This window comes from Callorhinus ursinus, unplaced genomic scaffold (assembly GCF_003265705.2).
Source record: "Callorhinus ursinus isolate GAN/ISIS: 27379988/994484 unplaced genomic scaffold, GSC_fseal_2.0 scaffold27, whole genome shotgun sequence".
Lineage (NCBI taxonomy): Eukaryota > Metazoa > Chordata > Mammalia > Carnivora > Otariidae > Callorhinus > Callorhinus ursinus.
This window is the reverse complement of record NW_027397089.1, coordinates 21,557,979-21,584,888: the sequence shown is the minus strand read 5'-3', so window position 1 is coordinate 21,584,888 and position 26,910 is coordinate 21,557,979. Positions and strand designations below refer to the sequence as shown.

General features: G+C 38.6%; 2 protein-coding genes across 2 annotated transcripts; one reads left to right on the top strand and one right to left on the bottom strand.

Moving 5' to 3' along the window:
• The first annotated feature begins 10,784 nt into the window (after positions 1–10,784).
• SMIM10L1 (small integral membrane protein 10 like 1) lies at positions 10,785–11,897 on the top strand. Its single transcript, XM_073877972.1, has one exon. The coding sequence runs from the start codon at positions 10,973–10,975 to the stop codon at positions 11,177–11,179; it is 207 nt and encodes a 68-aa protein (XP_073734073.1). The 5' UTR covers positions 10,785–10,972; the 3' UTR covers positions 11,180–11,897.
• Positions 11,898–19,136: 7,239 nt separating this feature from the next.
• On the bottom strand, positions 19,137–20,122 carry LOC112830035 (taste receptor type 2 member 42-like). The gene is given in 2 exon segments (XM_025879679.2): positions 19,137–19,819; positions 19,822–20,122. Coding segments are annotated over 2 exon segments (984 nt in total).
• Positions 20,123–26,910: the final 6,788 nt, after the last annotated feature.

The window sequence follows — 26,910 nt, the reverse complement described above, 5'->3', positions numbered from 1 at the left end:
AACATCAATGGTTACATTATGAAATAGACCTAGGTACCTTTAACCCAGGTAAATTGGTTTCTAATACTTGCTTTTACCTAAATTTAGAGCTGTGTAATGAAAAGCACAAGGATTTTGGAACTAAGACAGTTCTGGACTTATATACTAGCCCAAATAGAAGATAAACCTGAATCTCAATCCTGGCTCTGGCATTACAAATTCTGAGCTCTTATTGCTAAGATGACTACATAAAGCATTGACAGAACATGGAGATTTTTCTGGCAGTAATTCCTGAATTTCAAGATGTACCTGAATGTACCTCAGAAGTTAAGAATGGCAGGTATTGGGTATCAAAATGCAAAGAAATATATGAAATTAGGACATATGACATTAAAAGAAAGTATATGGAAGGTGAGAAAGAACCAGGCAAGATGACCATGGACTAAACTCATACTTGGAGTGGATGTTTGATGATGGAACATACCTTTGGATTATATTATCTGTTCAATGACAAGAAAGTGAGTTGAATTTAAATGATAGGTGCTTTTATCAAAAAATGAAACATATTTATATCATAAGTCTTACTATAACAAGAGTCTTCAAAAGGTAAAATTCAGAGAAGTAATGCTAGGAGGGGAGAAAATAGGAACAAAAAAGTGTACATAAGTACACATAAAAATACTGTCTGCCCAGTATTTCCTATAAAGACGAAGCAAATTGGCCAGTAAGACTCCAGTGAAAAGATGAGTGCAACCCATTAAGGAACTAACAGAATAGATTTAACGATAAGCAGAAAATTGTGAGAAGTTTACACATAGGAAAGATGTGGGGATTTATAGGGAAAAAACAAAACAAAACAGAATTTACAGAATTCCAGAAAAGGTGACAGTGGTAATCATCTCTGAAATGTAAATCCAAGTGGAGCTCTCTATAATCTTTAGGATCTTACTATAGAAGAAGAATTCCAGATAAGAGTGGAAAATTGAGAGTCAGGTATATGCAAAAACATAAATGTGGCTTAGAATTGCTTTTATGATGTACGGGATGCTGTGGTTGATTCCTTAAGTTAGTCCCAATTCTTCAGCCTGTAACTGCCGTACCTTTTTTTTTTAACTTTTATTATGTTAATCACCATACATTACATCATTAGTTTGGGATGTAGTGTTCCATGGTTCATTGTTTGTGCATAACACCCAGTGCTCCACGCAGAACGTGCCCTCTTTATTACCCATCACCAGGCTAACCCATCCTCCCACCCCCCTCCCCTCTAGAACCCTCAGTTTGTTTTTCAGAGTCCACAGTCTCTCATGGTTCGTTTCCCCCTCCAATTCCCCCCCTTCATTCTTCCCCTCCTGCTATCTTCTTTTTACTGCTGTACCTTCTGACCACGAGAGGGATGATCTGTTCTATTCTTTGACTCCATGCTCAGCCATGTGATTTGCTTTGGCTGATTAGATGCTGGCATATATTTTACAAGCAGTCTTTCATTGCTAGACTCATATATCACTGGGCCTTTTGTATCAGGCCTTATTCACCCTTCACTGCTACTATCATCATGAGAAGGTTATGTCTAGACTAGTGAACTGGTCCAGGGAGAAGAATGGAAGATATGAGGAGCCAAGCTGCTCCATCAGGTCCAGCTTTGATGAACTAGCTTCCAGTTAGCCCCTAGAAACATAACTGGAAATCTGAAAACAGCAGATATATCTAGGCAAATCCAACATAGATCCCTGGTCTCCAGAGATATATAGAAATGAACATTTATTGTTACCTGTCACTGAGTTTTGTGGCTGTTACACAATAAAAGTTCACTGGTACAAAAATTGGTACTAGAACTGGGCTATAATGGCAACAAAAGCTTAAATATATGGCATTAATTTTGAGGAAACTGATAGAGGAGGCTATAAAAATGGTGGCATGTTGGGCACTTTTGAAATATTTGCAATTCTGTTTTCAAGACATCTTGGAAGACAGAAAATGAATGAAATTAACTTTTGTATCTGAGTGAAGAGGCTATAAGGCAAAACATTGTAGGAATCAAATGACTGCTTCTAGCTGTATATTATTTGGTAATAAAATAAAGAGATGGACTCCAAGGAACTCTATGCTTTGCAAAGAGATTTAAAGAAGACATAGACTATGTAACCTTCAGGTCGCTCACCCTGTAGCCTATATTTTCCATTTTTGAATCTTTTAATGTTTCCTTCTGAGTAGTTATCTTCTAATTCACTGATTCTGTCTCTTCCACTGTGTCTGATTGGTTGTTAAATATGTCTACGGAATTCTTAATCTTTTTTTGTTTTGTTTTTAAAGATTTTATTTACTTATTTGACAGAGAGAGAGAGACAGCAAGAGAGGGAACACAAGCAGGGGGAGGGAGAGGGAGAAGCAGGCCTCCCGCTGCCACCCAGGCGCCCCTGAATTCTTAATCTTGTTTATTCATTTTCTCAGACTTAACTGATTCAGTGATGGAAACAAACTTTTGCGGCTAGAGGGAAACAAAATAAAATACAACACCAAGTTCTTAAAGAAAGCTTTTTTAAAATTATTAGTGCTAGCAAGAAAATGAAAATCTTCAGGAAATTACTTAGACATTGTCCAAATTATGTAGATAAACATTTCAAGTATATATCATTAAATGAGGTACATGATGATGATGATGGCAGCTAAATGGGAAACCAGTAAATGACAGATGTGACTTCACCTAGCTTTCTAAGTGGCAGACTTCACTGTCATAGAACACTTCCCCATGGCCTTAGGATACTTATATCAGTCTTAGCATTGGGGCTTAGCCTGAAAGAACACCTTCACCTACTACTTCATCAAGGACAACTTAAACCAACATATTTATAATGACTTACATCCTATTTTTTCCTTTATTACATTCTAAATATTGTGACAAAAGTTACCTCAACCACTACTTTGCTTTTATTGCATTTTCATACAGACATATATATCCTCTATAGAATCAGAGTAAATTTCTTTCATATTTTAATAGTATCATTAGCAAGCAAAATTCTCCCACCTGCTTATTAGCATTTCTAGCTATTGTGATTAAACCTGGGTTATTTTATTACAGCAGTCAAAGTGACACTGTATATACACACACATATCCAAACACTACACTGAATATGTATTATGCTTTACAAAGCTACCTTTCTATGTCTGTGTCTTTTTTTCTCTAACAAAGAACTAAAAAACATTACAAATCCAATTTGTTCATTTGCATTGTTTCATAGTATTCTGTTGTATCAGTATGCCATAAGCTATTTATCCACTTTATCATAATGGACATTTGTATGACTTCTCAATTCCAGCTCTTAAGAAAAGTAGTAATATGCACATTTTTGCATAGATATCCTGGTGCCCAAGTACCAAACATTCTCTAGTGAATATAAATAGGACTGCAATTAATATGTCTCAGGATATGCATCTTCACCTTCATTACAAAATACCATACTGTTGCACAAAGTTGTTTTTCCCAGGTTTTAATCCTATGAATATTGTATGAAAAATCCCATTGCTTCAGAACCTTTCCAAAATTAGTAACATCAGACTAATATTTATACCTTTATATTTATTAAACTATTATTACACATAATCTTTTTTCTGTTATGTGTATTTATCTTAAGTTGAAAATATCTTGTTATTCTTTTCCCTTCCTATGACCGTGATTACATATATTTCTTCATATTGCATTGTATATTATATACATTTACTAATATTCCACTGTATGGTTTTATAAACTTTCTTCTTCCTGCCTCAAATAATCTGCTGCTGCCAGCAAGTGTTACTATAGCAGAGAGATTTCCCTTAATCAAACATTGTATCAGATCACTTTGAGAAAACTGGTTAGGTAACAGCATAGGATAAGGGAAATTTCAGTGCTGTTCAACATCTAAAAGGACTTGATGAAAGGAATGTCGAAATTGAAAATGAACCTACAAGATCTTCTGTTAAGGTATTTTCCCTTAGAATACAGAAAGTTTTTTTCAAATTTTTTAAAATTTTATTTATTTATTTGACAGAGAGAGAGACAGCGAGAGAGGGAACACAGCAGGGGGGGTGGTGGAGGGAGAGAAGCAGACTTCCCGCTGAGCAGGGAGCCCTATGCGGGGCTCAATCCCAGGACCCTGGGATCATGACCTGAGCCGGAGGCAGACGCTTAGCGATTGAGCCACCCAGGTGCCCTTCAAGTTCTATCTACGAAGCTAAATCTATTTGTTTTCTCAGAATTTAAGATGCCACAGTAGTCTCAGGCCTGAGTGACAAGTAGCTGAAATCACCATGACAAACATCTTGGCCTGTTTGTTATCTCTGTACCTTAAGGAAGATCCAACTTGCCATTGGAGTGGAAATAAGCAAATGGTGAAGAGGAGGACACCCGTCACCATTTTCATGGCCCTTGTATGGCCTCTGCTCGAGTCCCTAAAGCCCATCAGGTTGAGCTGAAAATTCTTGGTGTCTCACCAAGAACAGAAATACAAAAAAAAAAAAAAGCAAAGAGGTCAGGGACAGGAGCAAGGGGGTAACATAGGTCAAGCTAGGAAGCAGAAGCTTTTCAAGACCAAAAATTTTACTTATATCTAAATGCAAAGTCGTGTGTCTCTCATGGACTCTATGGGTACTCATCCACAACTCACCGGGGGCATCCTGCATTCAGAAGTTAATAGACTGTAAGAACAAAGGCCCCAGGAAAAGCACAAGACCCATTCTGTTCTCTCCACTTCAGCCAGATGAAAAAGAAGTGGGAGAACTTGGACACCTTAAGGAAGCAGAAAATGTTAGGCAGGTGGCAAACCAGGTAGTTCACTGATTAGTTAGTGCCCAAAGAATAGTAACCACTTTTGCTATCTGTTTACCAGTGGCATAGGGATGTGGAGACAGCCCCACCATAAATTAATCAAATAGTGTTACCCACTCTTGAGTGATTCTGGCCATAGCCAAGCTGGTAAGGATGAAATCAGTTGATGAGACTTTGCCATTCTTGACCCACTCAGTGCCATTTGCCAGTCCCATGAACCCGTGTCCCTGCATTCCTAAGATGACTTCTCCTGCTGCCACCACCAGAAAGAGATCTTCATTCCAACTCACATTTCCATCAATATTTTTCTGGTGTGGTGCCTCACCGACGGCTTCATAGCTAAACAGTTGCAGGTTGACATCCACTTAGAGATGTCTGCACCATAATTCCAGAAAGAACAACCAAAATTCTGCTATGGGGTATAGTTGCAGAGACCTTCACAAAAGAATAGTTCCCTCTATTGATACTGTAATTCCAGTGCTAAACCAAATAGTTTGTCCATTTGTGTTAATGATTAAAAGGATGAAGTCAGGTATGAAAATATTCAAATATGAGACATTATTTTCCCCTAAGTTCTACTTTCATCTTTCCTGAGCCATACATTTGAATGCAAATATTTTAGATTTTGAATAGAAATTGCTAGAAAAAAGTTTTATGTAATTGTTATTATTGTCACTCATTCTACCTATCAAGTATTTTTATTGATTCGATGATTTATAGGAATAATTAATGAAATTATTTATAGTTCAAAGAGCACACTCACATTCTAGAACAAATAAGTATAAATAATTAGCTACATCAGAAGTTGTAAGCAACATATGCTGGGAATATGCATGAGGAAGCTACAGATGCTACAGTGCAGAATCAATTATGGTTTCATGTGGCTAGGAACATTTGTTTGAACTTGAGTTCTTTAGAATTTATGAAGAAATAGAGAAAAAGAGCTGATATTCATGATGGACATAGGGCTTGTATAAATTGTCAAAGTCACACGAACAAGCTACACCATGCTTCTAAAGGAGGAAACTGTTTTACAGTAACTTACTGGCTATTTCGATTGTAATGGTACTAAGTGCTCTCCAACATCCATGTGCTCATTTCCATTTCACCTCTTCGTCTGGGCCACAGAGATTGTACTTCCCAGCGTCCCTTGCAGGTGGTTGTGGCAATGTGGCTGATATCTGAACAATGTCATATGAGTGAAAATTATGTGCATCATTTACAGGTCCAACCCAACAAAAATCTCCCCATGAACACTCCTCCATATACCTTTTTCCTCATTGCTGTCAGCAATGGGGATGACCCCAAGCTATCTTGGAAGCCACATGTTAAAGATAGAATACGTTTGCTCAGCCTAATTCCTGGGGTAACTGTATGGAGAAGGTTCCTCAAATACATCAATACTGTGAAAAGAGCAATTTAAGTCTATATTATGTATGAGTCACTTTGTTTGGGAGCCTATTTGTGACACAAAGGGGGCAGGTTTAGAGGCATTTGGATCATGAAGAAACAGATTTTGGAGGCTGGAAACACGTAGGCTCTACTTTGCAGCGGCAAGTCTTTTAAAATGTTACATAGAAAATCTTTGAGGCAGGCCCTGTTTACATAGTCTTAGCCCTAGTGGAAGTGGTTGGTAAGACCTAAAATGTTGTGCTAAAGTTGTTTTTAGCAATGTATTACAAGACAAGATGAGAAAGGAATGAATCAACTGGGTTGCAAATAGAAAAGGAAGAGTGAGTTCAGAAATTTTGGGTTTCATAGGACTGTAAAAATCTCACAGCTCTTAGGTCTCAAACAGTAATAAATAAAACTGAAGATAAGTCCTTAACTGACAAAGGCCCATTAAGATTTTTCAGTTAAACAATAGGAAACTATTCCTTATAGAAAAGACCAGACCAAGGGTTTAAACTTCTGACATACGCCCATTATTTCAGATGGCTTCTAGGTAGCTACTATTGAAGTTGAGGTAGTCATGGGATGACTAAGCTAATTAATTGAGTAATTAATTAAAGAAGGCATTTATGTAAGGGAAATCTTTTGTCTCTGGACATCTGACTGAAAGCAAATAGATTAAACAAAATATTTGTGGTTATTGTACTTGTTGAGTTTGACAATGAAATCTGTGGCATTTGAATGACTTACTGGCTTCCAAATTTGTATTATCAGGGAGTAGGCCTGAAATTTGTTACCTTGTTCAGGAGGGTTTCTTCCCCAACATCTACTTCAGATGTAGCCAAGAAGGATAATAATTATGAAGAACATCCAGAGGGTAGAGCCAGGAGCCACAAAGAATGATGAATAAGGGAGTTCTTCCCAGAGCCCAGACACAGGGACTAATCAGGAACTTCTCTGTAAAGTCAGTGCCAGGGGCTTCACAGTATCTACCCAGATTTTGTCACTGCTATGGACAATCAACAGCTATAGACCCCCTATTCTCTTTGCCAAATGAAAGGAGTTTATTCTTTCCAGCTAGCCTGACCCTAACCATTTTATATTTGGAGGTGAAGGATGGAGGAAGGCATCCATCCATTTTGTGTTTTCTGAGTTCATTTGTCATCAGACTATGAGGGACAGCAACCTGTAATCATGTAGAGAACTTATCACCCCAAATTCCTGGATCTTAAACTGATAGAACTTAAATATAGAACTCTGAGTTGTGTCCCCGGGAAAGGGGTATCAGTGTATTCTATGAGTGGGGAAAAGGGTACATATGGTGATTTAAAAACAGGCATGGAGACTGTGGCAGATGTAGTGAGGCAGACCAAAATCCTTATTTTCTTCTTCCTAAGCATGCCTGAGACATCTCCCAGCCTCCTTTGCAGTTAAGTGTGATCAAATGACAAAGTTCTAGACACAGCAGTGTGAGAAGTAATGTGTGAAAACTCCACATCTAGTCCATAGATACTATCCACTCCAAACACACACACAATAGAGAATACCCCCGGGGCAACCATGGAAAATGAGCTGAAATACTAAGAAGGTGACAATAGGACACTCCTGAATTTCTCTCCTCGCTACACATGGATCACTAGGTTTCTCCCTAGAAGAAATTTGCAGACTTTCACAGCTGCTGCCTGAGGATATGACTTCTAATCAGCCTGTATGTTGGAACTACCTGTGATCCTCCCAGGAGCCGGACAGAGGAGCAGGGCACATCACCTACTGTGTCCTCCCAGATCACTTCAACAATAAAACCAAATCTCCAGCTTCTCACTAGAAGCACATCCAGACACCCAGCATCCCAACTATTACGACTGGCTCCTGGAACTGGCAGGATTCAGCATTCACAAATCCCTGGGGACCACACAAACTAAAGAGGTGGTTCTAAATGTGCACAAAAAGACTCCCAGTAACTATCCCCTCTGCTTAAGCACAAAGTAGGCAAAAACACCCAGCTCTGTTTCTCCCTCATAGTGGTTAGTCTGCATATCTAATGTCCTGACTTCCCAGTTGCTGCATGAAGGTCAGACCTGCATCAAAGAGCTGAAGGGCAAAGTAATTAGTAGTTCTCCAGGAGCCTGACTTAGGGACACTGATGGGTCTCCACATACCATCATCTGCAGGGAGCCCCTGGGAGCCGCTAAGAACAAAAACAGTGGCATGCACAGTCACAGAGGTTTTAGTGGCAAACATGAGTTTGGGGTGGGCTGATTGAAAGTTCTCAAATAAACAACTTTATACTTCAAGGAACTACCAAAAACAACAACAACAACAACAACAACACTAACAAGGAGTGTAAATGAAAAGCAGAGACTATACAGACAGTAGAAAAAAAAATCAAACTACAAGCTGGTTTTTTTCTTAAAGATACACAAAACCGACAGATCTTTAGCCAGACTCAGAATAAGAGGTAAGGCTCAAATAAAATGATAAATGAAAGACATATTATGCCTGATTAACTACAATAGTGAGAATTTGCCAATATAGTCCTTTACAGACCCACTGGTGCTTACCTTTAAACTCTTCCAAAGGATCATAAAGCTAACCAGGTCATTAAAAAGTACTAAAGGGTGGTGGGAGCGGGGGAGGGAGGTCGCATGGAGCTGCCTGGGTGGCTCAGTTGGTTAAGCGTCTGAACTCTTGATTTTGGCTCAGGTTGTGATCTCAGGGTCGTGAGATGGAGGCCCATGTATGACAGTGGGCTTGAAATTCTCTCCTTCTTCCTCTGCCCCGCCCCCGGCCGTGCACTCACCCATGCTCTCTCTCTCAAAAAAAAAAAAAAAAAAAAACCTAAATGGGAATATAGAGTCAAAAAATGGGGAATAAGAAAGATTAGGAAAGGAAGGTCAAGTTAGTGGCCAATGCAGTATCGACTAGAGAAATGGTTTAGCACGTGTTACTGTTGATAGCTTACTTACAAGTGCCTACTTGGCAAAAAATATGGATCAGTTATTCAAATGTAAAGATCAAAGGACAGAATAAAAACCAGAACCATGTAAAATATTGGTCCTATTCCACATTCCACTGTCAGTTTCACCTGATGGAAATCTTTTATCAGCTTTAGAGTATTAATGAGTAGAAGAGGGAGTTCATGACTACTCTTATTTGCCCAGTCCTTTCCCATTGAAACAGGACATCTACCTAACCACCTTAGCAGCAGATGGCTGCTATTTTCCCCATGGGCTTAGGATGAAAGACAGGATTTTCCTGGAGTTAACCAGAACTGGGTGTAAGGGGTGGGGTAGTAGAGAAAGGGTAGAGGAGAATGAATCCACATAGTTTATTATAGTTGGAAATGGAAGATCCAGAAACTTAATGACTTAAGTGACCCTGAATATCTTGACCTATTCTTTTTTGAATTTTCAGAAAGAGTAAATTATACCTGAATACTAAAATTACACATTTCCTCCTGGTTCTTAGAGTTGTCATTCATCTTATATTATTCTTCGGAATATTTTATATTCTCAAATATTCTATTTTATAAGTTGTCTCAAGTGACTGGTAATCAGTTCTTCTAAGTGCTGTCTACACAGTGTTGCAGGGGTGGTATTCGTAGAGCAAAGTAGAAAAAATTCTACCCGGGGACACACAATTACATTTTACAAATTTCATAACAGCATGTTATTTGTACCAATCATTATCAGTAGGATATAGAGAAACAGAGAGTCTCTTGGATACATTAATTGTGCTTCAAGTAGTCACTACAGCTATTCAGTGCAAGTGAGATGTGGGATATGTGAACATACACCTTTTCAGAACTAGTAATCTGAGGATTTTGATCATAAATTACATATCTGAATAATCCCTGAGTGTAGAGGTTAAGTTAAAATGTAGATTGGAGAAGGTAATGAAATGTGCATCACTTAAACATCAGAAGGGTATGTGGCTATGGGAGATACACTATGATGTTAACCCTAAGGTTATTCAGAGTTGAGATTTTAGTAGTATTCCAAGCTTTGGGGCCTAGCCACAGGTTTCACGGGTGTATCCCCATGCTTCCATACCTATTCTGGACTTTTCAGGGGTTTACCTGGGTGGGAATTATATTGTATGTATGTAACATGTCCCCCCCCCAAATTAAAGTATATGTGCGTAGGTATGTGTTTCATTTTGTTTGCTTAAATGTCTGGGTCACTTGCAATTGAAAGAGTCCTAATACACAGGAAAATCCATAGCCTGAGATTGTGGTCCTTTACAGTTATAGTATGTTATGAACACAGAGACTTTTAAGTCTGAACCGGCTTATGTAAGGAGTCCATCTTGCCCTAATATTAGGGTTAATTTTATGAAATCAAAGGGTGATATTCCTGGTTAATACCCCAGATCACATAGCAGACAAACCTGTTTTAAATACAAACTGTGTTCTCTAGGGCAAATTCAAATTACGTAATTTTACTAAGCTTCCTTTCTTCATTTCAGAGTGAAAATAGTATGTTTGGCTGACCACATATAAGACAATGTGTATGACATATATACATGCGTAACCCCTTCCGCACCTACCACCTGTTAAGCTCTAAGCGCTAAATACCCGTGGGAGCAGCAGACAGGAAGGGGCGGAGCAATAGCGGCTGCCTTGGCCAGAGCGCCGCTGGGGAGGAAACGGGAGTCAGCGGGAGGCGCAGGTATGAGCCTGGCGGCTGCGTGACCACCACCCCCCCGCCCCTCGCCGTCCCGGCCGTCGGTCGGGGGTCCACGAGGCCTGTGGTGACTCTCGGCGCTCAGCACTGGGTGAGCGGCGACACCGGGTCCATGGCCACCGCGGCGGCTCCGTCTTCCTTGGCCCTCAAAGCCTGCAGCACGGCCGGGATCCCCAGCTCCTACGGAGTCTTCTGCAAAGGGCTGTCCCGCACCCTGCTCGCCTTCTTCGAGCTGGCCTGGCAGCTGCGCATGAACTTTCCGTACTTCTACGTCGCAGGCTCGGTGATCCTCAACATCCGCTTGCAGGTACACATTTAGTACCGTGGTTACGCCCTGGGCTTCCCGGCCAGGACATGGCCGACTCCCAGGAGGCTCGGCGGCGAAACGGAGCTGCGAGCGCGGAACTCTGGAATCTCGCGAGAGGACTTGAGCGCTCTTTGCGGCTGCTCTCTTAAAGGAGACGGTCCTAGCCGAGCTGTCGGGGCGGTGGCGGGTAGCGGCTAGAGAGAGGAAGTACGCGGATTTCCGGGGACAGCGACGAACTTCAGTTAAGGTCTACGACATCTTTAAAACGAAAACAGAACGAACATGATGCATTATTAAAAAAAGGAGGGCTAATAAAGTTTTGAGAAAAATTTTAATGTACAAGCTCATGGCCCAAATTAAAATAAGACATAAATTTCGGGAATATTGGATTGTAAGCAAGACATTGGATGAGTAAGAAGCTGAAGATCTTAAAGATACGTGGAAGGCAAATATATTTCTTCAACAAGAGAAAACCATGACAGTCAGAAATTTTCAGTGGAAAAGCACAACTGTACGGGAAAAGCGACCTTCTAATACCAAACAATGTAAAATGCTGCTGGATTTTGAACAGAGGGTTGGAGTGTAAGAAAGTGGACTCTCTTTCAGGGTCCCTGTGAGTAGCGTGTAGTTCCAGACCTTGGAGCCAAAGAGAAGGAAATCCAGTCACAGCACTAAGCTTGGCTGCTTCGTCAATAACATTTAAATAATCGTAATAAATAATGTAAATGATGTTTATGGTTTTCATCTTTTGAGATAATACTTAATTGTGGTTACAAAGTAGAATGTAAATGTTACCAGCTTTGATAATGGAGAAAAATACAGTTTACAAGCAGGGATGTTGAAGGGGGAGGGGAAAAATGGTAATGCTGTCCTTATAAAGTGGGAAGGTGAGAGATCCAGTCTGTTGTCAATGGGGAAAAAGGCGTTTTATTATTTAGAGAGTAAATGACCTAAGGAGTATGCCATGAAGTTGCTAAAATCGTAATACAACTACATTAAAGAGGGAGGAGAGTAGGGGGGAGAAGAGCATGAATTCAGTAAGAAATGCGTAAAGACAGAAAGTTACGTGGAATGTCTCAGAAAGAAAAACTGAGAGTACCGGGTGTATTTGAATACAAAGACGAGATTTTTAGTTTTTCAGAGTCTGAGGATGAATTGGTGGTCTGCAGATTTTCTTAAAAAAAATTAAGGAAACAAATCCATTATGAAACGGGAAAATTCAAAGTTTTTCAGGAACTACACTGCATTCTTCTATTGCGACTCTTACTAGTCATATAACGTCAGTCATAATTATGTAAAACTGAATACTAATACAACAAAAAATGATTGTGTAGTAGTGAGGGGATTGGAGAGGAGAGGTGTGTGTAATGGGGAAAAATCAGTCAAGATCTAATATAGAGGTCAGTAAAGCAGTATCAACACATTATTAAAAAAGCTACGATAAACAGAAGTGGTTGTCTCTGGAGAAAAAAGTCAGAGGTGGGTAGAGAAAAGGCAGAGGGTTGCTGTGTTTCACTACCAGCCTAACAGTATTATTTTGGTTTTTCTTAATTGTATATATGTATTTCTCTGATTAAAACTTAAGTAAGTTTCAGTTTTAAAAGTTTCCCCCAGGCAATTGAAATACACAACACTGGTTAAGAGCCACCACAGTAAAATGGGATTGAGTTTTTTAAATCAGTGCAGATCACTGTTAAAATACAAACTCTTAATTTTGTGGTTGTAGGTGAATCAGTCTACCTAAAACCCAGTTTGCTTAACTATTAAAAGAAGATAAAAATACCTACTTTGAAAAGTCAAGAGAATCAAAAATAAGCCTGCCTTAGTGCTTGATATATACACAATAACTAGTATTAGTTCTAACAAAATATCTCATTAACATGTGAGTAAAACTTAAAACTCACAGAATGCCTGTTTTTTTCCAGTGGAGCTTTTCAGTCCCTAAAGGTGATCTGTAAGGTACTGACGGTGAGGGCCTGGGGCAGAGCCTCCAGAAGGATTTTAAGAGATAAAAGTCACCATTGTTTGGAGCGATAAAGATTTATAAACTATTTGCAGTTTTGTATTACACTAATCCTGTCCAACCAACAAGTATACTCTTGGGTTGTAAACTAAGTTCCCCCTCCAGCACCAAGTCCTGGCTTTGGGTAATTGTGTTTCTTTATACTTAATTGTGGTTACAAAGTAGAATGCAAATGTTATCAGCTTTGATAATGGAAAAGTACAGTTTACAAGCAGGGATGTAACCTTTCTTTATTCCTTGTCTCCAGGCAAACTCCTGTAGTTTTTTTTTGAGCACATCCTCTTTTACTTTCTTCTGCCTTCTCTACTCTTTTTTTTTTTTTTTTTTTTTGCCTTTTGTTACTTGACCTGTATTTTTAAGGCTAAACTTAGAGGTCATTTTTTCATTATTTTTTCCCAGATTCCCCTGATTGTATTAATCTCTTTTACTCCATCTAAGGGCTGTGTTAATATCAACCTGTGCCATTTTCGTAGGCTACCTTATTTTTGCCTAATTGTGCATTAGTTATCAGATGTGGGTTTTTGTTTTTAAATATCCAAGAGACAGTTTTCTATAATCTTTCCCTTGGTTCTTACATATTGCTGTGAGAGTTCAGGAACTAAAACATTTTTAAATATTAGCAATGTAATTTGATCAGTGAAACAATTCTGTAATGCCAGGGGACTTAAAAATGGTGAGCATCACTCTTCCCCAGAAGTAGTAGTGTCCCACTTTGTAACAAAAGAATGGGGCTGCCATTAGCCCTGGAATGGTGAGGGACAGGGATGCTTCATTCAGGTTGCTACATGAACATGTGCCTTCTTCAACCTTTTTCGTTCAGCTTAGCCTTTTGTTACACTGCTGAAACCAAGGCACTCAGCACTTACTGTATATCACATCCTCCTGCCAAATTGCATGCTCTGTGAGGGAGGATACTGTATCCTATCCAGTTTTTACAGCACATACAGTATCAGCAACTATGAAGTAGGAACTGAATGAAGGCTCCATGATTTACCCTTTATTCTTCACATTTGTTCTTACACCCAGTCTGTATTTTTCTTCCCACATTTATAACTCAGTGAAGTTTCCCAAGGGAGAAGACAAGATTTTTGCCCTGACTAAACCACTTATTCTAATTTGCAAGTAGTTTCATTCCTCTTACCATCCTTCCAGGCAGCATCCATGAAGCCAAAGACTGTTCATTGCTGTATCCCTTGCCTTAGAGTATTACCTGATGCAATGTAGATAATAAACATAGTTGGATAAATGCCAAATTAGTTGTTTTTTCTACACAGTCATTAGTCAATGAAGGAAATAAAGTTGCCCCTGATATTAAGGTCCACTTTATTGCCCATAAATTAAGCTTTTTCAGGCCATGATGAATATTGATTGGTCCAGAGATCCTTCCAGCATGAAGGAGCAGAGAGGTAACACAGTTCTCACAAATAAAGAAAAAACACATTCATAAAGTGTAATTGATAAAAATACTGGGGAATGTGGACTGTGTTACAGTTGAAAAGGGAATGGTGATCATAGTAACATATAACTTGAAAGTTAGGGAATAAGTTTTTTTTTTTCAGTTGAGGGCAAAAATATGTGATTGCTTGGCTAAAAGAGCATATCCTTATTATCAGCATCATTTTTTAATTTTATTGAAGTTTTTTTAAGATTTTATTTGTCAGAGAGCATACAAACAGGGGAGAAGCAGGCTCCCCGGTGAGCAAGCCATCCAGGCGTTCCTTACTGAGTTTTTAGTACCACAAACTGCAAAATTATTTACATACATGATCTCTATAATTCTCATGTATATTCTATGAGGAAAACATTTTCACCATCATTTTTCAGATAAGGAAACTGGAATTTAAAGAGGTTAAGTAACTCCCCAAGGTCATAGTAGTTGGCCAAACTAGAGTTGAACCTCCTTTATCCCTAAAGATACTTTTGATGAGGGATTCGATTTTTTTAATGTATAGGTAATGCTGAATAATCCTTTGGCTTTTTTTTTTTTTAATAATCCTGTTTCTTAAATTTAAAACAGAAGTATTACCTGGATCATAGTTGGCAATATCTTTTTTTTTTTCAGTATAGTTGAGGGCTTTATGTATTAGAATATAAACACTCAATATACTTTGATATGTAAATCCAAGCATTTTATACTTTCTGCTGTCTAAAGTCATTTGGCCTGTTAGTGGAGAGAAGGGGGATGAGTGGAGGTAGCGAAAAGGGCATTGCCCCTATGATTGAAAAGGAAACACTTTACTTACCCCTAAGGAGTAGAGGTGATAAGGTAAACATGAATTTTGGAACTATCCATCACTGCTCTGAGGAGGCTTACCTAAATTTTCTGTTACAAAGTCTTACAGTCCTATTTTAATGGGGGCTTTTCCTGGTTCAGCATTCATACATTCGATAGTCGAAAAGAAAATAGGACTTACACATGGAGACGTAAAGGGGTGGGAATGGAAAGTTTAGGAATATAGGAACAAAAGGAGACAGGAAACTGCCAGAAACTGAGCCTGGAAAGTAGCCTGAAGAGCAGAGTTGGAAGGTTTCAGGCAAGAGAACCAAGAAAGGAACCCCTGCAATAACTAGGGTTTCCAGTAGGGTTCAGTTGGTTCACAGCAGTTGGGTTGGATTATCATGAATATGGGAACTTCTTGCAATTTTAGTAAGAATTCTTCAATAGCCGATTGCCGGGCAAGATTACCACCAAACCAAGTCATGAGTCTTTACAAATGAAGTCCGCTTCTCCCGCCTCCAATCTCAGCAATGCTCTGGGGACCATCAAAAGGCCAAGGACATTACTGACTGCCTACCAACAAATGATAAGAAGAAACTATTGAATTCTTAGTAGCTTAATTGCAGTACATCTGAGGGCACCCCTGCCAGTTCCTATCCTAATTCAGGATCTGCATTAGAAAATTTTGCCCATCTTTATGGCTTTCAAATACCAAGTATGTGGATTTATTCACAGTAGGTAGTGGAGGGCATCAATGAATAAAGAGAAATGAAGGTTGTTCATACATTGAATGAAATGGATTGGGTATACCTTTTCATATGAACCAAATTGAGAAAAAATAAATTGTCACAACCAAAAGATAAAAAGCGCTAATGAAATAACTGTGCCCGGAATGTCTTCACTCTGAAATCATAGGCACAGAGAAGTGAGGCCAACAGATAAACCAAAAGGGGGGGTGGCGCCTGCATGGCTCAGTCATTAAGCGTCTGCCTTGGGCTCAGGTCATGATCCCGGGGTCCTGGGATCGAGCCCCACATCAGGCTCCCTGCTCGGCAGGAAGCCTGCTTCTCCCTCTCCCACTCCCCTTGCTTGTGTTCCCTCTCTTGCTGTGTCTCTCTCTGTCAAATAAATAAAATCTTTAAAAAGAAAAAGGTTTAATTTTTAAAAAGGAGCTTTTTTTTTTCAAGAAACTAGTTTTTAATGGATAAAAAGAAAACTTTTGAGAATATCTCAAGTCAAAGAGTGAGTAATAGGAGCCTTAAAATTCAGAGGTCAGGTTAGATCTGTATGAAAGGGAAAATAAGTTATTTTTAAAATTAAACTCATTTAAACATGGGGCTAAGGAATAGAGGTACCATGGTGTTCCTTTGTCTTCTGAAGCTGTATGTATGTTGGTGTTTCCCAACTGCAAAATTGAAAATAACCCGTCTGTCACCTGTGGTTTTTTTTATATATAACCCTCTTCAATAACTTTTCTCCTGAATTGATCAAACCAATCATCTGATCAATTTTTTAAATGAAGATTTATTCTGAGAGTAACTCTTGATCAATCTTTTTTTAAAGATTCTATTGATACATTTGTGAGAGAGAGAGAGAGCAGAAGCAGGGCGAGCAACAGACAGTGGGAAAAGCAGCAGGCTCCCTGCTGAGCAAGGAGCCCGATGCGGGGCTGGATCCCAGGACCCTGGGATCATGACCTGAGCCGAAGGCAGACGCTTAACGACTGAGCCACCCAGGCATCCTTCAAAATATCATTTTACTAGGGAAAAAGCAATACACCAGTAGTCACTGCCCAATCTGTAACCCAGGCCTCATTTTTAATAGTCATTTTGTGTGCTTTTTATCAGGAATAGGCCCCTACTTCTTAGAGCTTCATCTCTCCAACATCAGTACATGAGAAGTGAGGACTTAATCCTAATGAGAACATTTACTGCTAAATCCCACTCATAGGAAGCAAGGGCTGTGCATGGTTGTTTAAATCTTTTTTTTTTTATCTTGGTTAATAAAAAAAAGTTTGCTGATACTAACGTGTAAATCTAAAAACTAAAACTAAATATGCTTACTTCTAGTAAGTACAAAGTAATCTTCCTTATGAAAAAGGATGTGTTCTAAACCAAATTATCCTCAATATCTGAATCTAAATAATAGCTAGTATGATTAGAATTCCACCTTTCCAAAAGTAAGATAATCCCAGTGACAGTCATTAGGAAATTTCTTTTAATTGAGATATAATTGACATACAGCACTGTATAAGCTTAAACTGCACACCATAATACTGCAAAATGACTACAACAGTAAGTTCAGTTAACATCCACCATCTTACATAGATACCAAAAAAAAAAAAAGGATTTTTTCTTCCTTGTGATGAGAACTTTTAGGATCCACTCTCTTCGCAACTTTCAAGTTTACCATACAGCAGGTGTTAATCATAGTCATCATGTTGTACATTACATCCCTGTATGTATTCTTCTTATAACTGGCAGTTTGTATCTTTTGATCACCTTCATCCAGTTCCCCCACAGCCCCCCACCCAGGAAATTTCTTATATAGGATCCAACATAATGAGTGAAGTTAAAAAAAAAAAATCTAAATCTTTTTGTGGGTGGGTATGTACATGTATCCTCCTCATCATCAGAGCACCCCATAGCACAGTTCCCTGGAGGAAGAGTACACTTTAAAAAGCCCTTATGGTTTTTATATTCCCAGCATTAGACTTGACCTACTGCTCCATCAAAATTAACTTATAACCCACATATTTTTCAACATTTATTATCTAGTTTGTTTTTGTTTTTTGTTAGCTTCTACAATTGAAAAATTATGGCAATTTAAAACCCTACAACGATTTCTTCATTATCGATAGTTTAATGTTTAAAATTTTAATTTCTAAAAATTACTAGATAACAAACTTTTATTCAGAGTTGCAATATCACTAACAAGCACAATTTTGCCAAGGGCTGGCCTTAAGATTATGTACATTTTCAGCTACTTTGATTTCATTTCAATTATTTTATTATAAACATCAACCTGGCACCATATATATATATAATATACACACACACACACACACACAAACGTGTTTAAAATTTACACAAATACACATATTTCTCCTGTAAACTTTTTGTTCTTATCCCTGGTGAGTTGGTTGTCTTTGTCCTCTCTGACAAGGGACACCAGCCTTCGTATAATCGTTACATGCAGACACACACCCCACACAAACTCCGATTTTGATCCTTGTAAAGTACACATAAAAGTATTCTTATACAATTAGGGATCATTATTCAGTGTCTTTTTATAAACTAAGTTGATTTTTCTCTTATTAGTGTCTATTCTAGCTTGGATTCATACTGAGAGTCTTGTTTCTTTGTTTTAAAAGTTTTATCTGTTGTTATGGGATGATGATGCACTTCCAGCATTTTTATTCCTTAATTTATTTTTAACTTAATATTGTACAAATATTCCACCTACTTCAACTTGGAAGGGATTTTCATTTCTAAGTAACCCTTTTCTCACATAGTAACATAATAAATATTTGCTAGTACATATAAAATCAATACATGCTGCATTACATATTTTATATTCATATTGTCTCAAATATATTCTTGTTACTAGCAAGTGTTATAATGAATGATGCTCGCTTTTTACGTTTATAGGTCATTCTGGGGAAAGTCTGTGATGTTTAATAGTATCTAAATGAATCCAGTGAGAAAAACAAAGGTTAAAATGGATCTTCAATGTCTCTTCATTAATTTAATTCTCTTGGGATATAGGAAATTCTGGAAAAGTCTATGAAGATAAGGTTTCACCATTTTCAAGTGGCGATTAAGATGCCACAGTAGTCCTAAAGCAGTTTTTCTCAACTTGCTGTTTCCCAAAATCAGAATAAATGAGTGGCCTGAAGGAAAAAGAGTTGATAATAACCTGACAACCAAATTGACCTGACAATTCTGCAGTAAAAGGAAAATCCAACCTGTTAAAAGGACGGAAGAAAAATGAACCGTGGAGAGGAGAAGGAAAGACATCACCATTTTCATGGCCTTCTTATGGGCCTCTCTGCTGAAGTCCCTAGAGCCGGAGTTCAGTTGCACATTCCTGGTATGTCTCATCAGGGAAAGAAATAAAAGGAGCAGTGAGGTCAGGGACAGCAGAAAGGGGATTAAGTAGATGAAACTGAAAACAATCAAGCTGTTAAGATACAGAGTTTTCCTTACATCTGGGGACCAAGTTGAGTTTCTTTCATATCTTTGATAGACATTGACCCAGAAATTAGTAAATGTATCTAATAATTCAAAGTTGCAAGACAGTAAGAATAAAGACCCCAGTGGAAGCACAAGTAGCACTCTGTTAATTCTCCACCTCAGCCAGATGAAACAGGGATGGGAGACATTGGCTATTTTAAAGTAGAAAACACTTAGGTGGCAAACCAGGCAGCTAGGTGATCGCTCAGTGTCCCAAAAATACTAACGAATCTTGCTAGTTTATCAATGGCATAAAGATGTGGCCGGAACACCGTTAAAAATGAATTGAATAGTGTTATGCAAAGAAGAACAATTCTGGAGATAGCCAGGCTGGTGAGAATGCAGTTAGCTGATGAGAGCTTTTGATTCTTCACGCAGTCAATGCAGTTAACCAGTACAATGAAGCTGCTCCCCAACATTCCAGCTATGAATTCTCCTGTTGCTGCTACCAGAAAAGCATTTTGAATTCCAGATGGCATTTCTGTATAAAGAATCCAGAAAGTTAATCCTATGTCTCACTGATTTTTTGGCTGTCAAAATGTTGTGGAATAAAATCCAAGCTGATACTTTTCACTGAAAAATGCTCAGACACTGGCTCACTTATCTTCCTGAAAGATCCTTCCCTTTTATTCCAGCCGAGGCTCTGAAGTACACACAACGAGAGCCAATCTCGCAGATTTAAATGAAAAACTTTAACATAACTTCCAGTCAGCGACTGATTTCCAAATTAAACAGTAAATGTCCCCACTCATCATTGGCACTGACAGCAGTTTTCCACTTGTGAGAACATCCGGAAGAATAAAGTCCAATATGCAAACATGCAAATATGACACAGATTTCTTTACACTGATTTGCACTTTCCTTTGAACCCAAAAATACCATTTGGATCCAGGTTTCTTAATTGTAATATAATTGTCTAAAAATAAATCTCTCTAATACGGGCATTATTCATTAATTCCATTCAATAAAATCCATAATAGTTCAGATACTATTGTAGATGAAATAAGTGAATAAAGGGAAGCAACATTAAGGAGCTCACAGAGTATTAGAAAAAGCAACATTAGGTAAACTATGACTTTTGAATGTGACAAAAGTTTGACTGCAATGCAACTGCAACTCAGAGGAGTGTGTTACAAAATCTGTCAATAGTTCATTCTGGTTTTATAAGGAGAGTGACAACTGGGTTGGATCTTGAAGCTTCTTAGGATTTCTTGAAGAAATAAATACAAAGGGAAATCATTTTCCAGAATGATATAAAAGCATATGCCAAGGCATCAAAATCAGACCTATTTGAGCTATTACTCTGATTTTTTGAGCTTTGTTCTCAGTAAGTTACTGCCTATTTGATTCTGAATAAGCTCTTGTCAGCTGAGAGGGAAAAAATAGTAAGAAAAAAATATGGTAGGAAAAAAAAACGGAGGGGTAGGGGAGTGGGAGGGAGGTTCTCCTTTTCATTAATTCGGCTTCTGGTTAAAGCCTTCATCTCATCAAAAATTGTTACAGTAAAATATAGTTTGTTTTTTTGTCTCCACAAACAGGTAACATTAATACAATGATCTTTCAACCTTGACTGCAAGGTTATCTCTCTTATCCAGAGAACTTTAGGTATATGTATGTGTGTGTGTGTATACATTATTAATTATTAATATATTAATATATATTGATGCCTGTGAGCCAACCCCGGGGATTCTGACTTAATTGGTCTGGGATATATTGTTGGCACTTATTGAGAAGTCCTTGATCTGTGTCTTAAATTACCTTCTAAACCCAGGCAAAAATCTTTGTACCCACAAGCTGCAAATCTATGAAGATTCTCCAGGAATAAGATAGGAATTTTGCCTACCTGCACTCTGACAATGCATTCCCCATTCAGCCAGTTTTGACTCTGCTTAACAAATTACCTGTTTTGCATTGGGCTATGAACAGCGATGCTCTAGATTACCAAAGCCTGACGCACTCAGCCGGGGCCCACTCCTTGTGTGGGCCCCCACAGACTTTTCCCCACCGGAGCTGAGGTGTGGCTGTGTTAGAGTAGGCAGTTAGTTAGGCTTTAACAGGATGCCTGGAGGCCAGCAAAGGGGGATGCAAGGCCCATTATCAGGAAAGTTAGCAACCTGTCCTGGCAGAATTCTGCAAACAAAGCCACAAGAAGCCAGATCAAACCAGACAAGCCCAAGACCAAGAAGGCCAGAGACCCTCATAAATATGGGAGAAAAGGTGCAAAACCCTGCTCCCCCCAAAAATCCCCTCCCCAAATAATAAATATTGCACCCCCTAGTTAATACTGTCAAAGAAAGATAGAGACCCAAACCCCAGGCACAGCTCTCCCTTGAGGTGGCCCACTCTCTATTTCGAGAGTGTATTCTCTCTCTTTAATAAACTCTTGCACCACTCAACCCTGTCTGGTTGGTCCTTAAATTCTTTACTTGTGATGAAACTGAGAGCCTCTGGCAAAATCCCAGTAATGGCTGGACAGATGGTCTTCACTAGGCAGCAGTTGGATTGATCTTCTTGGCTTTTATTATGATTCACCTCAGCAACAACCATCAGGGAACTTTGAAAAAACAAGGTTTAGGGGCGCCTGGTGGCTCAGTCGGTTAAGGGTCTGCTTTTGGCTCAGGTTATGATCCTGCCACCCGGGGATCCAGCCAGGCATAGGGATCCCTGCTCAGGTGGGGAGTCTGCTTCTCCCTCTCCTTCTGCCCTTCCCCGCCCCACCTCCCTCCCCTCCACCTCCCGGCTCAGCTCTCTCTCTTTCTCTCAAATAAATAAATAAAATATTTTTTAAAAAGAAAAAGGAAAAAAAACAAGGTTTATTATTCACAAGTCCTGGAGGATACATGGAGCAAGCCCAAGGCCACACAGGGAAGTCATGGGGAGCCTGGGGGAGCATAGACCTGGTGTTCTGTTTTTATTTACATTGGGAGTGGACGCCTAGGATTTTACAAGCTCATACTTTACTGGTGAATTTTTTTTTAAGATTTTATTTATTTATTGAGAGCGAGTGAGAGAATATGCGCGCGTGAGTCGGGGGACAGGCAGAGAGAGAGAGGCAGAGGGAGAAGCAGGCTCCCCACTGAGCAGGGAGCCCGGTTCAGGATTCGATCCCACGACCCTAGGATCATGACCTGAGCCGAAGGCAGACCTTAACTGACTGAGCCACCCAGACACCCCTTTACTGGTGAATTTAAAACATAACATTGTTAATTAGGACTTGGGAAGGGAGAAGTGGGGTCATGCAAGCAGTCAGTTATCTAGGTTACTCAGGGCTTTCTAAAAAGGGGAACTTCATGGGTGGGAGTGGCCTGGCTTCTTAACCAGGTGTTTTATTGGAAGCGGTGTCGTGAGGCTGGCAATATGTTTGTTCAAGATGGCTGTCTTTTGAAATGGATATCTTGGCAATCAAAAACTTTACGTCAGGCATGTACACTACATAACCTTAGCTACCGAGGACCTCGGCGATGACATCAAAGTCCATAAGAGAAGGGACTATTTTGTTGTTGGCTGATCTATTTCCAGTTCCTAGAACAGGGCGGACCAGGCAAATAGTGGGCCCTTGATAACTATTTATTAAATCAGGAAACGCTGACTTAGGTTTTAATCCTCTTGGGAGCAAAGAAAAAGGGAAAATGAGTAAGACTTGACTGTGAAACTAGTATAAGAACAAGAAAAGAAAGCAACTCTTTAAAACTAGGGAAAATGTCATGACATACGTATGAACTCATGCCGGATTTCTGTTACTGACCCTGAAATAACCAATACTGCTCTCCAGCCATCCTGGCTCAAACCAGAAGTCATACAGAGTCATAAATCCTTGAAGGAGATGAGGTCCTTTGTACTTCTCTTCAGGAAAAAGACTACTTCCAGAGGAGGGAGCTGGAGATGGATAGAAAACACTATATTTGGTGGCAGGAAGCCAAGAAATCACTGATGTTTTCAGAAATGCTCTGACATGTTGTAGAAGGCTACCTGACACCAGGGCTTCGTTGGTAGACTTGGTTCAGCAGGGACAAAACCCACATAGCAACAAGTCAGCCAATAGATGCTTAGTCATTATGGAATACTCGAGTTCATAGTTACACTGAAGAAGAAACTCAATCTAAAGGATATAATAACAAGTATAAAAATCACAAGGGCTATAATGCTATGAGTTGAATTCAAAGTCCAGGCTCACATTTTTAAAAATCTGCATTACTACAAAGCCGTCTCCGCTCCTGGGTTGAACTGCCTTTATACTCTTCATTCTTAAAATGGTTGCATTATACCCGGTAAAGAAAAAGTCTTATTGTATGTATAAATATAAGTAATATTATTCCAACAATGCTTGGGTAGATAACAATTAATCAAATTTATGTATATGCTACAGGGACAGCCCAAAATAACTCATCTAAACTTCCAATGATGACTATATTTAAATCAAGAAAATCTATAGACACGGATTTTAAAATTAGCAGTTGAGAGAGTGACATTTCTTCTAAGGAATGGTGAGAGAATACATGCAGAAATCTATTTTGCCCAAATTCAAATGGGAGTACTACAGATTTCAGAGAAAGACATGCAAATTTCCTCAATGTCTCAGGTGGTTTTTCTGTTGTCAGTAGGTGGCTTCTCCTAGCAAGATCTTGATTAGACCCCATCTCCTCTGAGCCAGGGATACCTTTAAGGGACATTTGCATCATCACACAGTCTGTCCCAATTCTGTCATTCGAGATACTAGATACGTTGTCTAGAGTAATCTATGTCCTACTCAGAACCTTAAGACCAATCTTCACAAGAACAAATAGATTTAAAAAGTTTGAAGAATTTGAAAAACATATACAGGTGAACATTTTTGTTTCCTTGTGCACTAAATCCTGTGTCATAGACTATAGACTATAGCTTTTCAAATTTTACCTTTTTTCCCTCCATCGATACAAAGACAGCCTCAGGAGACTACAGAAATGCGCAGCCATTCTTACTTTGAGCATGAGACTAATGTTTGCCAGGGTGGAGGTTGGTATTAGTTACGCTGGCCCTGTCTTAGGTTTGAACTTATTTGGTGGGTGAGAAAGATAGTTAACAAGAAATCAGTGACAATCTCCATCAGTGACTTTATCCAACCTTGGTTCCAGAGTAGGATATAATTACCAGTATTTCTTCTCCAGGTTGTATGAGACTGGCAACACACGTGTTTCGAGTGGCTCTTCTTGGCTGGTGGTTCAGCTCCTGCTGAGTCCCCCACAAAGGCTCTTGTTATGGGGAAAGTAGAGGTGCAGGGCTTGATCTCACTTGCTATTCAAATATACAGATTACAATACATCAATTGCAATAACCCCAGCCCATGACCCTGTCTTATCTTACTAGTCCTTTGCTGTACTTCTTTGTCAAGAATAGGGCCCCCATTCCTTAGAGTTCCACCTCCCTCAGTTTGCTGGGTAAGCGTGGACTTACTCCTAGTTAAACATTGACACACTTACCCTAAGGCCCACTTATTAAAAACAAGAGTTGCTCATAAACTGGCTCAATTACTTTATCTTGCCTACCAAAGAAAAGTTTAATAAAACTAAAAGCTAAATAATATTTTTGGTTATCATCTTTTAAAGAGTATGTGATTATCTTTAAATCATATATATGAGAGAATATCTAAAACAAAACAAACTCAATATCTGGATCTAAATGTACCCAGCTTGATTTGCATATTCCCTTTTACCAAGGCCAGATAATTACAGTGACAGGACTAAGTTAGTGCCCAAAATAATACATGTACCTTTTCTTTTGTAAAACATAAGTTACTTTGTAAAAAGAGTAAAATGTTTCTTATCATTAAAACCATTATCCACATTGTTATTGTTATTGATAACACAGAAGCACCACATAGCCTAGATGTGTTTGCAGTTTAGTTTTCTATATACAGTGAGAGAGGACGGGGAAAATGTTAATAAATCTAACATCATTCTCAGCTCCAGGGAACAGCCCTAGAGCAGTGCCCATACCTATGGCTCCATCAAGATTAATTTACAACCCACACACTTATCATCATTTAATTACAACTTTCTGTTTCTTTAACATAATCTAAAGAATACATCAAAGGTAAACCCTAAGAAAGAAGTCTTCATTTTTTAAGAACTCCATTATACGTACCTGTACAGCATCTGTATGATATAATCTATACCATTATATTTAAAATTTTATAGTAAACTTTCCCACCCTTAATCTTATTTACAATTTGTCATTACCTTATCTAAATTTAGATTATTATAGTCGAAACAGCACCATATACATATTATCCACATTTACACTAAACATACAGTGTTATTATAAATTTTGCTTTCTATGCCTTCTTTATTGACCTGTTTTCTATTTGTTTCTCTGAGAACTCTAGTGATCAGATTGCAACAAAATATATGTGCACAAACACAAGCATAATCATTCTCAAAATGTAATTATGATCTTTTTATAGTAGCAACGAGTGTGATTTTTAATTACAGAATAATTTTTGTGTTTTTAATTCTATTACATAGCATGGTAGAAATATCAATATCTACCACTCTGAAAATAATATTGCATATCCTGGAATTTAGCAAAATTAATAAGTTGCAAGATATATAAAAAATGTTTATGATTTGGGATTTCAAATTAAGATTAGCATTATAAGCATGTGTTTCCAGTTTATTTTATTTCGTACTGTGAATATTATTTTCCAACATCTTGTTCCCATGTTATCAACAAGACCTCTAATGACAACAATGAAAAGCTTTTTTATTTTTTTTTATTTTTTTTTTTAAGATTTTATTTATTTATTTGAGAGAGAGAATGAGAGAGAGCACGAGAGGGAAGAGGGTCAGAGGGAGAAGCAGGCTCCCTGCTGAGCAGGGAGCCCGATGCGGGACTCGATCCCGGGACTCCAGGATCATGACCTGAGCCGAAGGCAGTCGCTTAACCAACTGAGCCACCCAGGCGCCCCGAAAAGCTTTTTTATAAAAAAAAAAAATTAGACCTTTAAGCTGCGAGGTCGTGTCTTTCCCATCTATGACTTTAGTTGCTCAATTAACTTTGCTATCAACATTTTATAGTTCATCTACCTAGTGAAGTTTGTAATTTATCTCAATTTCTAAAACATGACATGCCTCTTCCCTCACATCTGAGTTACAATTACATACATCTGTTGCATATAAAATTAAATAATTTAGATTCTCTTTGAAGGATATTTGAAATTTTAAAATATTGGTAACCAATGTTTTAAACAAAAGTGAATACTTTTAAAATTATATTGGCTGACCATGTGTCA

Bases quoted from the DNA above. Each gene is read 5' to 3' on its own strand.
- SMIM10L1 (XM_073877972.1), top strand. From the start codon at position 10,973: ATGGCCACCGCGGCGGCTCCGTCTTCCTTGGCCCTCAAAGCCTGCAGC.